This window comes from Vanacampus margaritifer, chromosome 15, assembly GCF_051991255.1.
Source record: "Vanacampus margaritifer isolate UIUO_Vmar chromosome 15, RoL_Vmar_1.0, whole genome shotgun sequence".
In the NCBI taxonomy this organism is placed as follows: domain Eukaryota; kingdom Metazoa; phylum Chordata; class Actinopteri; order Syngnathiformes; family Syngnathidae; genus Vanacampus; species Vanacampus margaritifer.
In genome coordinates, this window is record NC_135446.1 from 15762576 (window position 1) to 15773842 (window position 11267).

Here is an 11267-nt window from a genome sequence, read left to right on the forward strand (position 1 = left end):
GATTGAGTTTAGGAACTGGTGCTAACGCTTCCGGTTTATTTGTAGATCGACGAAAATACGTCATCTTAGGATAAGGCGGAGATCATTTTGTTGTCATCACCGAAAATGATTGAACGCCAATGGCCACTGGGTTTTTACGCTTGAGAAGAAGCACTTTCACCTCATCTCTTATTGAACGCCGATGTGAAGTTTACTCGCGAATTCGTATAATGAAGGTAATTTATATGTTTGTTTTTTATTTGTACGGCATCGCGAGCAAATCTTGGATGGTTTTGACCTCCTTTGTGTGGAAAATGATGAACAGAACCAACGTTTTAGTACCGCTAATGTTAGCGACGTGGGCCGCTGTAGTGAATAAAATCCCATTGGGGACGACATTTAACCTTTTCCCAGCGTAGCAAACGACGAATTTGGATATCATTTGAATGTAGAACTGGGTGCTAAGCTAGGGTTAGCTTCTAACGTTACTGGGGCGTGGAATGACGGGACAGGTGGTGGCCAGTCGCCTTCATGTCGGTATTATTTCGACAAATGTGTGCTGTAAGTGACGGTTCCGAACGTCTCACACAGGCCCAGCGCTTGTGATTCACAAAGCGGAGACGATGTGAGCTGAATGGACCCCGTTGACCGACCGGAACACTTGAGTTCGACATTCTCCGAGACCCAATAACCCTGACAACTGCACAGCCATGTCTGTTTCAGTAAGTATCTAAACGTCTTACATTGAGTAGTTGTCTTGATTTTGTAGACGTAATTTTTTGGCCGTGGGGTTCCACATGGCACTGGTCCACAGGGGGTTTGGCTTTAAAAATGTAAGGAGGTGGGGGGGAAATGGGTTGGCAATTAAGCCCTAAACAGCAAGGGACAGATGTGACTCTCATCCACCATCCCCCCTACTGCTCTCATCCCGCTCATTACCATTAAGCTGCTCTGTCCATTTGACCATTGATCCTTATTTGGCATTTCATGAACATTGCATTTTTTAATATTTTAACTTGAGTCCAGGCATAATGACGGACAAGTGGTTAGCATACCTGCCATACTGTTCTGAGGTTTTGCCGTTCAAATCTAGACTCTGTCCTTCTCTGTCCTTCATGTGCTTGTCTGAGTTTCTCCAGATGGGGAAAAAATATATATAAACACATTTTAGAATATAAAATAAAATGCTGAAGGGGCTTAAATAGGGTTACACAGATTTCAAATGGGGCTGTAGCACCACCGGTGTAGCACCATCAAAAGATAAATAGATGGACCATAAAATTGATTCTTCTCCCCCAATGTCCGCTGGGTTGGCTGCATCTCACCCGTGATAGAAAATGGGTGAACGGAGTTTGAGTCTATTATTCCTCTCAAGTCATGGACGACGTCGTCCCTCTTGTATTCAAGCTCTGAAACAACCGAGCTGTTTAGCATTGCCATCAATGTCCTTATTGTTCGGGATGCACAAATGTTAGTTTGTCTTGCCCGTCTGAAATAAGACTATTAAAAAACTGTTGTTTTTGGGTCTCATTTGAATACGTTTCCCCTCCCCATCAGACGGTGTTGGCGAAGGCACTCTTTGACAACACAGCGGAGAGCCCAGAGGAACTGGCTTTCAGGAAGGGGGACATCCTGATGGTTTTGGAGCAGGAGCAGAGCGGCGGGCCCGGCTGGTGGCTCTGCTCCCTGCACGGGCGACAGGGCATCGCCCCGGCCAATCGGCTGCGCCTCCTCCAGACCGCCCCGGTCCCCAGCCCGGACTCTGTCTACTTGTCCCCCGGTCCGCCGCTGCCCCGCGGTAGCGTGGACGACACGGATGCTGTGTACCGCTCCCCACCGGCCGCAGGAGAAAGCCGAGGGGCCGGCACGGCCTCGAGACCCGGCGAGCTCCGCAAGGCGGATGGCGGTCGTCCGCGCTCGCACTCCAGTTCTGGATCCCGACCTAGGCCTGACTGGGATATAGGAGTGGGGGGTCGCCCGCGCTCCCCTTCCCTAAGAGGACGGGGCACGGACGCGCCCGGAGCTCTCTATCAGACTCCGGTGAGCCCGCTACCCTCATCAGCTCAGCAAGCCCGGCAGCCAGGAGCTCAAATAGCTCCAGAATCTGTGTACCTCTCCCCCAGTGGAGTCGCAAGAGTTAGCGATGATTCCGAAGACACCACATATCTTGTTCCTCGGGAAACACTAACCACAGGACCTTCTGATGACTGTTACTTGGTGCCAAAAGGAACACCACTCGCCGGTGAGGATGTTTACCAAACCCCTACTGGAGGAGTTCTGGCTGCCCTCCCTAATGGCCCCTCCTCTGTCAGCGCAACTCACCAGTCTAAAGTGGGTCAAGACATTCCTGGGATGTACCAAAGCCCCTCTTCTGTGGTGGTAAACCTTCAAAGAACTTCGTCATCCCCTGGCCAAGCGCCTCCCAGGCCCCTCCTCAAGGGCCCATCACCCAAACCCGCCGTAGCCAGAAGCAAACCGGGTCTGGCCTGCCACCGGGGGTCCCCTTTGCTAGTACGAGCCAGCCACCCCCGAGTTCCCGGATCGCCAAATTTTGCCCGAAAGCCCCCGCCACCGGCTCCCCCGGTAAGGGGAGTCACGCGGAAAGACGGACAACAGTCCGCGCCTTTTTCAAGCGATTGCGCCGTGGCCCCCGGTCCTGAATCTCAGGTGCAGGAGGTGAACAGGCAGACCAGTCAGGAACTGGAGAAAAGCAACGGCGTGCACAACAGCAAAGGAGAAAATCAAGATTACGCAGATCCTGTGGATGATCAGGTTTGTGAATTTAACCCTTTATTTCCGTTCCATTTCAACCTAACCTTGCTATTGAACTCTGTACTGCCATCTAGGGGTATTCACAGGACAAATCACTTATCAATACTGTACATTATTTTATATACATTTTATGCTTGCATGTTTGTTGATTATTCATACTCTATATTTATAATGTGTTATGTTTACAAAGTTAAGTTTTAAAGGCTAAAATGATTTACTTTGATTTTATTATATGGTGTCAACACCTCTACATATTCACTTTATCCAAATTGGAATGGTCTATTTATTTTTTAATTTATTTTTATTTTTGTGGTTAATAGGTGTACGACACGCCTCCCAGCGGCCGGTGGCAGCGTGCAGTGCCAACAGTCCTCAGCAATGGCGACGACAGCATCTACGACACGCCTCGCACTGTCCCCCCGCACGTCGGCTCGGAGTCTGAGGTGAGGACGTCTTTTTCGTTTGGCATTCTCTGTTGAGGATGGAGCTGATTTTAGCACAGGCGGCCAGAATCCTGAGAAGATGTATATGGCATATCATATTTTTTTTTGTCAAAATAAGACTTCCGAGGGTGACACTATGTCTTGATGATGATTCTTAAAACAAAAATGTCAAAGTACTGTAACGAAACAGTTGATTGCGCTCAGGCCAAAGTAATCTTTGGCAACACCTGGTGACATGAGGAACTATATTGAAGAGTTTAATTTTGTTAAAAAAAAATAGTGCTTGTGGTGAGTTTTTTTTCTTCTTATGCTGCAAATTCAAGTCAGTACTTCAAAATGCCATCAAACCACTTCCCTACCAACCCCCACTCCTAGTCCCTATTGGTTCCCTCTCACCCCCCCAAGGCGAGGCCACACCTGTCCTCGTCTGCTGTGGTAGCATGTCAACCCCGGTCCAAGTGCTGCTGCTATTTTCTCCCGGTCACACCCATCTGTTGGGGCCGCACCGAGGCCACAGCACCAGTGGTCTCTCTTTAATACTCCTTGAATGTGCATGCCAGCTGTTGGGTTGTTTTTGCTCCAGTTTTTGCGTATACGTTGACACAGGGGTTGTCAAAGTGGATAAATATATCCCCGCCTTCATTCGGTGGTTAGGGACACTTTTTGATGCATCTGTGTGTGGGTTACTTCAATGAATGCTTGCACGTGCATTTAAAAGTCCCGCCAGTTCACTACTTCATATAGTGTAACGGTCCACTTGATACAGTAATCCCATGTTCATAATTGCCTATTTTTATAGTTTAAACCATAAGTATAGCACCAACTATGATTCGACTATTACATTATTTTAAATTCACCTTACATTACCCTTAAAAATAAATGCCGTCCTCACTTACTTGCATGCATTTTTGCTACTGAGTCTACACACTTCACTATTTCATCCACATAGTTCCTACAGGGTACTCTAATTATACATTTCATAAAGTACTGTTTTAAATCTCAATATCTTTATACTGGGGGGTGGAGAGAGTGGATATGTTTTTTTTTAGGCGCTTGCCTTGATTGCCTACTGGTTGGCCACTTAAGGCTCCATGATTCTCTATTTCATCAATTCTGAATTTCGTTAAGTATAATTTTAAACCAGGACCATTTGCTATTTACTGGACCCCACATCTATCCATCTCATTGTGACCCTAATGAGGATAAGCAGTGTATAAAATGGATGATGGGTGGATGATGATCCATTTCCACCTGCAGGTGTATGACGTCCCCACCATTGCGCTGAATGGCATCACATCAGAAGTCCAACCAGGTGCCGCCGTGCTGGCTGACACGGACGACGTGTACAGCGTACCCACTCTTCCAGGTGTGCCTCTGGGTCCCGGCGAGTCCACCCCCAGCCTTTCCGGGGAGGACGCGAGCCAGAACGGTCAGACTTGCTGCGTCCCAAGCTCCAAAAAGCGAGCGAGTGCTGGGGATCAGCAGCGGGACGCCACAGACTGCGGGATCTACGATATGCCCGCCCTGAACGCCGAAGTCCTCCCCCACTCGTCCTCGTCTTCCTCCACCTCCACTTCCACCCGTCGTCTCTCCGTGTCCAGTAATGGCTCCGGGGATGTCCAGTGGAGGGCCTCGCTCTCCAGCCTTGTCCACGCCGTGCTGAGCGCCACTTCCTGCTCACCTGCCGCTCTGTCATCTCGGGATCTGGCCACTTCGCTAGCTGAAATCCTGTCCACGTGGAAAGCCAGCCACTCTGGGGACCCCCCACCGCCGCTTCAGCAGGCTTGGGCCCGCCTGTCGGACCTCCTGCCTGCATTATCGGCGATCGGCAACGCTCCACCGTCGGAAGGACTCTTTTCCCTGGTGCAGCGTTCCCTGGAGGAAAGTGCCCTCCTTTTGCAGGCTCAGGGTCGCCCCCGACTTCCTTCCCAGGAGTCTTTATCCCGCAGGCCGCTGCCCGCTCTCCCAGTGTCGGACGGGAAGTCAACCGGAAGTGGAATGGGCTCCCGTAAGAGTAGCTGGATTCAGGAAAGGCCTCTGCCCCCGACTCCTCAACCGGCCTTCCCCTTGCCTCCCTCTTTGGCCACGGTCACGCTCACAGTCGGCCACAGCAACGGAGACGAAGATCCCAGCAACGAATATGCCGGGATTGGCTTGACTCCCGTCCCAGCCCCGGTCCCGAATGGTGACAGTGTTGGCTATGTGAAGCTGCAGGTTGGTTATTTTATGCGCACTCAGCTTTTTTTTTTGTTGAAATTGTTATTGCCGTTGTTTGACTGAGTGTCCCCTGTTCTTTATCACCATGTAGGGAAAACCGGAACTTCCCCTGCCTCAAAACGGACAAACGATCAGTTCAGAGCCAAGAGTAAGTTGCATGCGTTGTCCAAAACCATGCTTTCCTTAAAGGGAAAGTTCCGTTCCATCCGTTCCGTTCCGTCTTCAATTCCGCTTATCCGGGGTCGGGTCGCGGGGGCAGCAGCTTTAGCAGGGAAGCCCAGACTTCCCTCTCCCCAGCCACTTCACCCAGCTCCTCCGACGGGATCCCAAGGCGTTCCCAGGCCAGCCGAGAGACGTAGTGTCTCTCCAGCGTGTCCTGGGTCGTCCCCGGGGCCTCCCGCCGGTAGGACATGCCCGGAACACCTCCCCAGGGAGGCGTCCAGGAGGCATCCGAACCAGATGCCCGAGCCACCTCAACTGGTTCCTCTCAACAACAACAACAAAAAAAAATTGTGTTGACTTAAAGGGGAAGTCAGCACAATTATTTATTTGTTTTGACAATATGTTCGATGCAGCCCCACTAGTCTAAATATGCTATTCTGGTTGATATTGCGTTAGTGAAATATGAGTTAAGCCGCAAAATCCAGCCATTTTCATCCAGCTCGCCTGTTTTCTGAAGCTGTGATTGGTTGTTACCTGAGACCTAAGCAACATTGATGTCATCTTCAGTCGACAGCAAGTGGCAAGACGGCTGCCCCCTGAGATGGATAAAAAATGGCTGGATTTTGCTTCATAACTCATATTCCAGAATATATAATATTAATCAGAATGTCATGTTTAGACAATTGACACATATAACATATTATTGTCAAGAAATGTTTAAGGTTGACTTCCACTTTGACATTTCTGGGCATAAATGTAGTCGACGACATCTAATGGAAGCGCATTTATATGTTCCTGGCAAAGATGCATAATTTGTAGTGGTTTTCTGACCTGTTGAGTCAGATTGCATCATTTTCCATCTGCTGTGCACGACGCTGTGGTCCAGAGTCACTGGTAAATGAGTCATGGGTTAAGTCTGTTTACCAAGGAGATGTCTGACTCAGAAATCCAGCTGATTGGCTCGCTTCCTGATTACTTCCTGTCAAAGCATGAACGCTTTTTCTCAGGAAATCACGATGGACAGTATCCATATAAAGACATCATTTTATTATCAACTTTCCTCTGGAAGACCGATGTCTGCACTGTGTGAATTTTGGTCCCGCTCACTCAAATCCTCGGTTGCACCCTGGCGAACCAACAAGAAGTCACTTGTCTTCGGTAACAATCTGGCCTTACATAACACGGGAGTCTGCAGGACAACAAGCCAAAGACAAGGAGCCTTTCAACAGCCGTCCACTAACGTACTGTATCTAATTGTGCTTGTCTGTGTCTCTTGGGGACCGTCACTGTACGATTGACAGGATGAGGGACTGAAATGAATTGCAATATCATGAATCCACTCATGATTTGTCCACGTTCTCTTCAGCTGACTCCGTCCCCTCCCCTGCCGGTGTCCCTCTCCCTGGAGGATTCGGAGCTGCTATCCTTCTACTCGTCCCAGAGTTTGGCTCACCTGTCCTGCCTGGCCGACGCCATCGACGTGCTCTTCACCAGCGTGCAGGGCAACCAGCCGCCCCGCATCTTCGTGGCGCGCGGCAAGAGCCTGATCGTGACGGCGCACAAGCTGGTGTTCATCGGCGACACGCTCTCCCGCCTCCTCACCTCCGGCGACCTCCGGGCCAAGGTGCGTTGTCTCCACTGGCGCCGGCTGACGAGGAAGTTGATCTTGATCCCGAGGGACCAGACGTGTTTCCGTCTCGCTTCTTTTCCGTTGTTCCTTCCTTCGCTTTATACTATCTGTCTTTGATTCTTGTCTTAATCTGTCATATTTCTTTCATCCTCACTTCTTAACTTATTTTCTTCCGTTATTTCATTCTTACTGATTTCATTCTTCCAATTTATCTTTTCCTTCCTTGCATCCTTCTTTCCTACAATCCTGATTTATTTCCTTCATTCCTTTGTCCTTACTTCTTCCTCCCTTTCTTATTATCCATCTTTCCCTCCTTCCTCATTTTGCCTTCGTCCTTGCTTCTCTACTTTATCTATCTTTCTTTCCTTCCTACTTTCCTTTTTTCTCTCACACCTTTGTTGCTTTCCTTACTTCCTACTATCCATTATAAATCCTTATTCCTTTCTTCAATTGTTACCTCCTCCTTTACTTCAGCCCACCCTTCCGCGTTCCTTTCTTCTTTCATCCATCTTTCTTTCCTTTGTTCCTTATTTCCTTTCTTCCATTTGTCCTTGTTCCTTTAATCATCCCTCTTCATCTGTCCTTGTTTCTTTTCTTTCTGTCTTTTATCATTCTATCTTTCCTTTCATACAGCCATATGTCCTTCCTTCCATTATTATTTGTTTCTTTTTTTCTTCCAGCCTCCCTTTTCATGCATTCTTGTTTCTTTCTGTCCTTCCCTCCATCCAGTCATCCTGCTTCCATTTTTACCGCGCTTCATTCCTTGCTTCCATCCGTTCTTTCCTTCACAAGCGTCCTTGTTCCCTTTGTCTCTTCCTCCCATCCAATCTTTTTCATTCCTTTCATACTGCCCTTCTTGCATTCTTGTTTCCTTCTTTGTCCTTCCTTCCTACCTCCATTGAATCTTCCTTCCTTCTGTCAACGTTCCATCATGTAATTGTAAAAATGCCCCATTTCATAAACGAAATCCTGCCATGTGCAAAGGGGTGTTTCCTAACTGCCCTCTGTTCTGCCTTCCAGATCACAACCTCTGGGGGTCGCCTCTGCCAGGCCTTGAAGGCGGTCGTTGTGGCGACAAAAGGCGCCGCACAAAACTACCCGTCTGTGTCTGCGTCCCAGGAGATGGTGGACCGGGTTGCCGAGCTCTCCCAGCAGGCTGCCGGCTTCTCCACTCTGCTGCAGCGCCTAGCGGAGATCTCCTCGTGATGTTTTTGGACACTACACACCTTTCTCTCTCTCTCTCTCTCTCTTGGAAAATGCCTTATTTTGTTATTACACTATTTTTCCCTGTCTTGTTGAGTTGTGTGGCTTGACTATGCCCATTCCCCTCTTGTGCGTGTTAACTTATTGATGACCGGAAGCAGCTCTTTAGAGTCTATTATTTCCTCACGATTTGAAATATCAGAGGTGGGGGACTCGAGTCACATGATCGGCTCGAGTCCGACACAAGTTTAGGACTTGGGACTTTTTCGGACAAAACTTGGGTAAGACTCGACTTCGGCTTGAATTACCTGACTTGACAAATCCGATTACATTTGAGACTGCGCAGTTTTAAGAGAGTGACATTTGTTTTGCATTTTTAAAGAAAAGAGATGTTGCATATTGTGTACCTGGCAAGCCACCAGTGTGCTATGTTGCAAAGTGCAAAAACTGGTCTTGGTAAAAGGAAAACGCTAATGAAAAGAGGGACGTAATACTTATTTTAAGCAGAATTATATGACACTTGAAAGGAAAGTTTTATTTATGTGTACATCTGTAGATTTATGGAATTGACTTGAGACTTAACTGGCTTGGAATTTAAGGCGACTCAAATTGACTTGATTTTTGACAGTAATTTGAAGGTTAAGAGTAAGACTTGACTTGCGCATATGGGTCAGTATCATAAAAGTGAGTAGTAGTACACCCCTCACATTTTTATAAAAAATATTTTCATGGGACGCCACTGAAGAAATGTCACTGTTATAATGTAAAGCTTGAATAGCTGTAAATGTATTGCGAATTCCTGTTAATGTCTAAACCGCTGGTAATGAAAGTGAAAATGAGGAAAGTGTGATTTCTTCAGTGTTGTCCCACGAGAAGACTCACTTTTTGTGCGCAAACTGTATGTGACTTATTCCCACCTCTGCTCACATCCAGGACAAAAGGAGACATTTACATTCTGGTTTTGGCCTACCGGTACTTTTTAACTGCGGTACCTTGAAGGCAGTTTGTTGCCAGCACTCCACCACCCTCCGTGCTTACTTGGCCTGCGCTCATGTTGTTTGTGCGAGACCCTGAGTAGACAATTCTTGCCTGACAAGAATTCCCCTAGCGTGAAAAAGTCAGGGGGACGAATTGTCCCCGGGGCTGTTGCTCTTTCGCACGATCACAGAACAGAGATGCATACAAAACCTGTGGACCGAGTTTACCCGTCTCTACATGTTGCGGCGTGCTTTTTGACATTTGTGTGGGACGAAATGGTGAACTGTGCTCATGTTAAGGCCACTCATCCAACGTTGGCTAATTCAGTTAGGATAGATGCATGCCATCTTTATCCTCCCGTTCTTCCTACCTTGTATACCATCTTTTGTCTTTCCTTCTTCCTTGAGCTGCTTTCCTTTTTTCATCTCTTCTTTCTTCACCCTTTTTCTTTGCATCTTTCATGCTCCTCTTCCAATCTGCTTTTCAAACATACTATCCTTTTTTCCCCCTTTGTTCTGTCTTCCATCCTTCTTTTCTCTTTTATTTCTTTAACCCTATTGTCTCCTTCCTTCCTTCGGCCTTCCTTTTTTTTTTTTTTTTTTTTTTTTACCATCCTTCATGCTTTCATTCCTACCAGCCATCCTTAATACCATCCTGCCTTTCCCGTCTTTTTAAATTTCCCGGGCCGCTTCTCTTTTCCTACAGAATTGCAACAGCATGCATTAAACCTGTCGAACAAGTTTACCCAACGGCACACGTTACACGCATGTCGTCTGCACTTTTTTTTTTTTTTTTTTTTTTTTTTTTACTTTAGTGTGGCACTCAATGGTGGGCTGTGCCCATGTTTCATCTGTTTTCTGCAAAGCTGGAACATAATCAAGCCATTTGCCAAGGCTACTAATCAACTGTTACTTTGTCTGAATTGGGATCATATGGACACACCATAATTATTGACCTCATCCTTCCAAGCATGCTTTGACCAACTTTTCTATCCTATGTTCTCTGCTGGAGTGTCACCTTGTGGATGTTTGAAGTATTAATGGAAACTACACCTATTACGAGTTTGAAGAGAAGCAAGTAACCTTTATATTTATTATGAACATTTATGTTGTTTTTTTCCCCCTCATTCATAGCTTTACTATGCTTGACTTTGTCATGCACATTTTTGTGAGATTTCGTTCGGTGCTGTATTGCAGTGGTTCTCAAACTGGTCACTCGGGAGGGGGGGGGCATTTGTAAAACCAGCTCATCCTCTTTTTGCAGCCATTTTGCTAGTGTCAGCTTGCAACAATGGGGGAATATTGCATTTAATTGAATTTGGTTCAGTCCCTTTTTAGGAAAAACATCAAATATGTAGGAATAAATCTTCCTGAAATCACAAAATACACATATATTTAAATGATGTTAAAATTGAGAGCTCCCCTGGACCTCAAAAGTTTTTGAACCCTGCTCTATTTTGAAGAACATGTCCCCCACCCATTTTTCTTGAAAAGCTATACCAGTTACTGTCCCATGTTTAATGCAAGTTTTCTACACGTGAACGAACTCATCCCTGTTTGCTGAGTTCTAGCAATACAGATCTACACCTTTTCATTTTTGAACACTATGTTACGTCTGCCTTGTATTCCAGTCCAGAATAAAAAAAAAATACATTTTTGCAATAATGAACAGTGTCGCAATGCTGTTACAGTATTATACAGTGGTACCTTCATTTAAGTACCCCCTAATTTATGGCTACTTTATTAAAGAGCCAAAATTTGAACATGTGATCCACTTCACAAATGACACTCCATATTCAGGTATGCCAAAGCTGGAGTGAAGATTGAATTATAGGAGAGTAGCGGTCACTGATGTATTTTGAGCAATTTATTGAACTGGACATT

The 11267-nt window shown here is 46.7% G+C and overlaps 1 protein-coding gene across 1 annotated transcript; it reads left to right on the top strand.

Moving 5' to 3' along the window:
* Window positions 1–3: 3 nt before the first annotated feature.
* Window positions 4–11052, top strand: efs (embryonal Fyn-associated substrate). The gene is made up of 8 exons (XM_077544956.1): window positions 4–215; window positions 571–701; window positions 1537–2751; window positions 3072–3194; window positions 4452–5408; window positions 5503–5559; window positions 6940–7197; window positions 8224–11052. Exons 2-8 carry the CDS (start codon window positions 690–692, stop codon window positions 8407–8409), a joined length of 2808 nt encoding a protein of 935 aa, XP_077401082.1. The 5' UTR covers window positions 4–215; window positions 571–689; the 3' UTR covers window positions 8410–11052.
* Window positions 11053–11267: the final 215 nt, after the last annotated feature.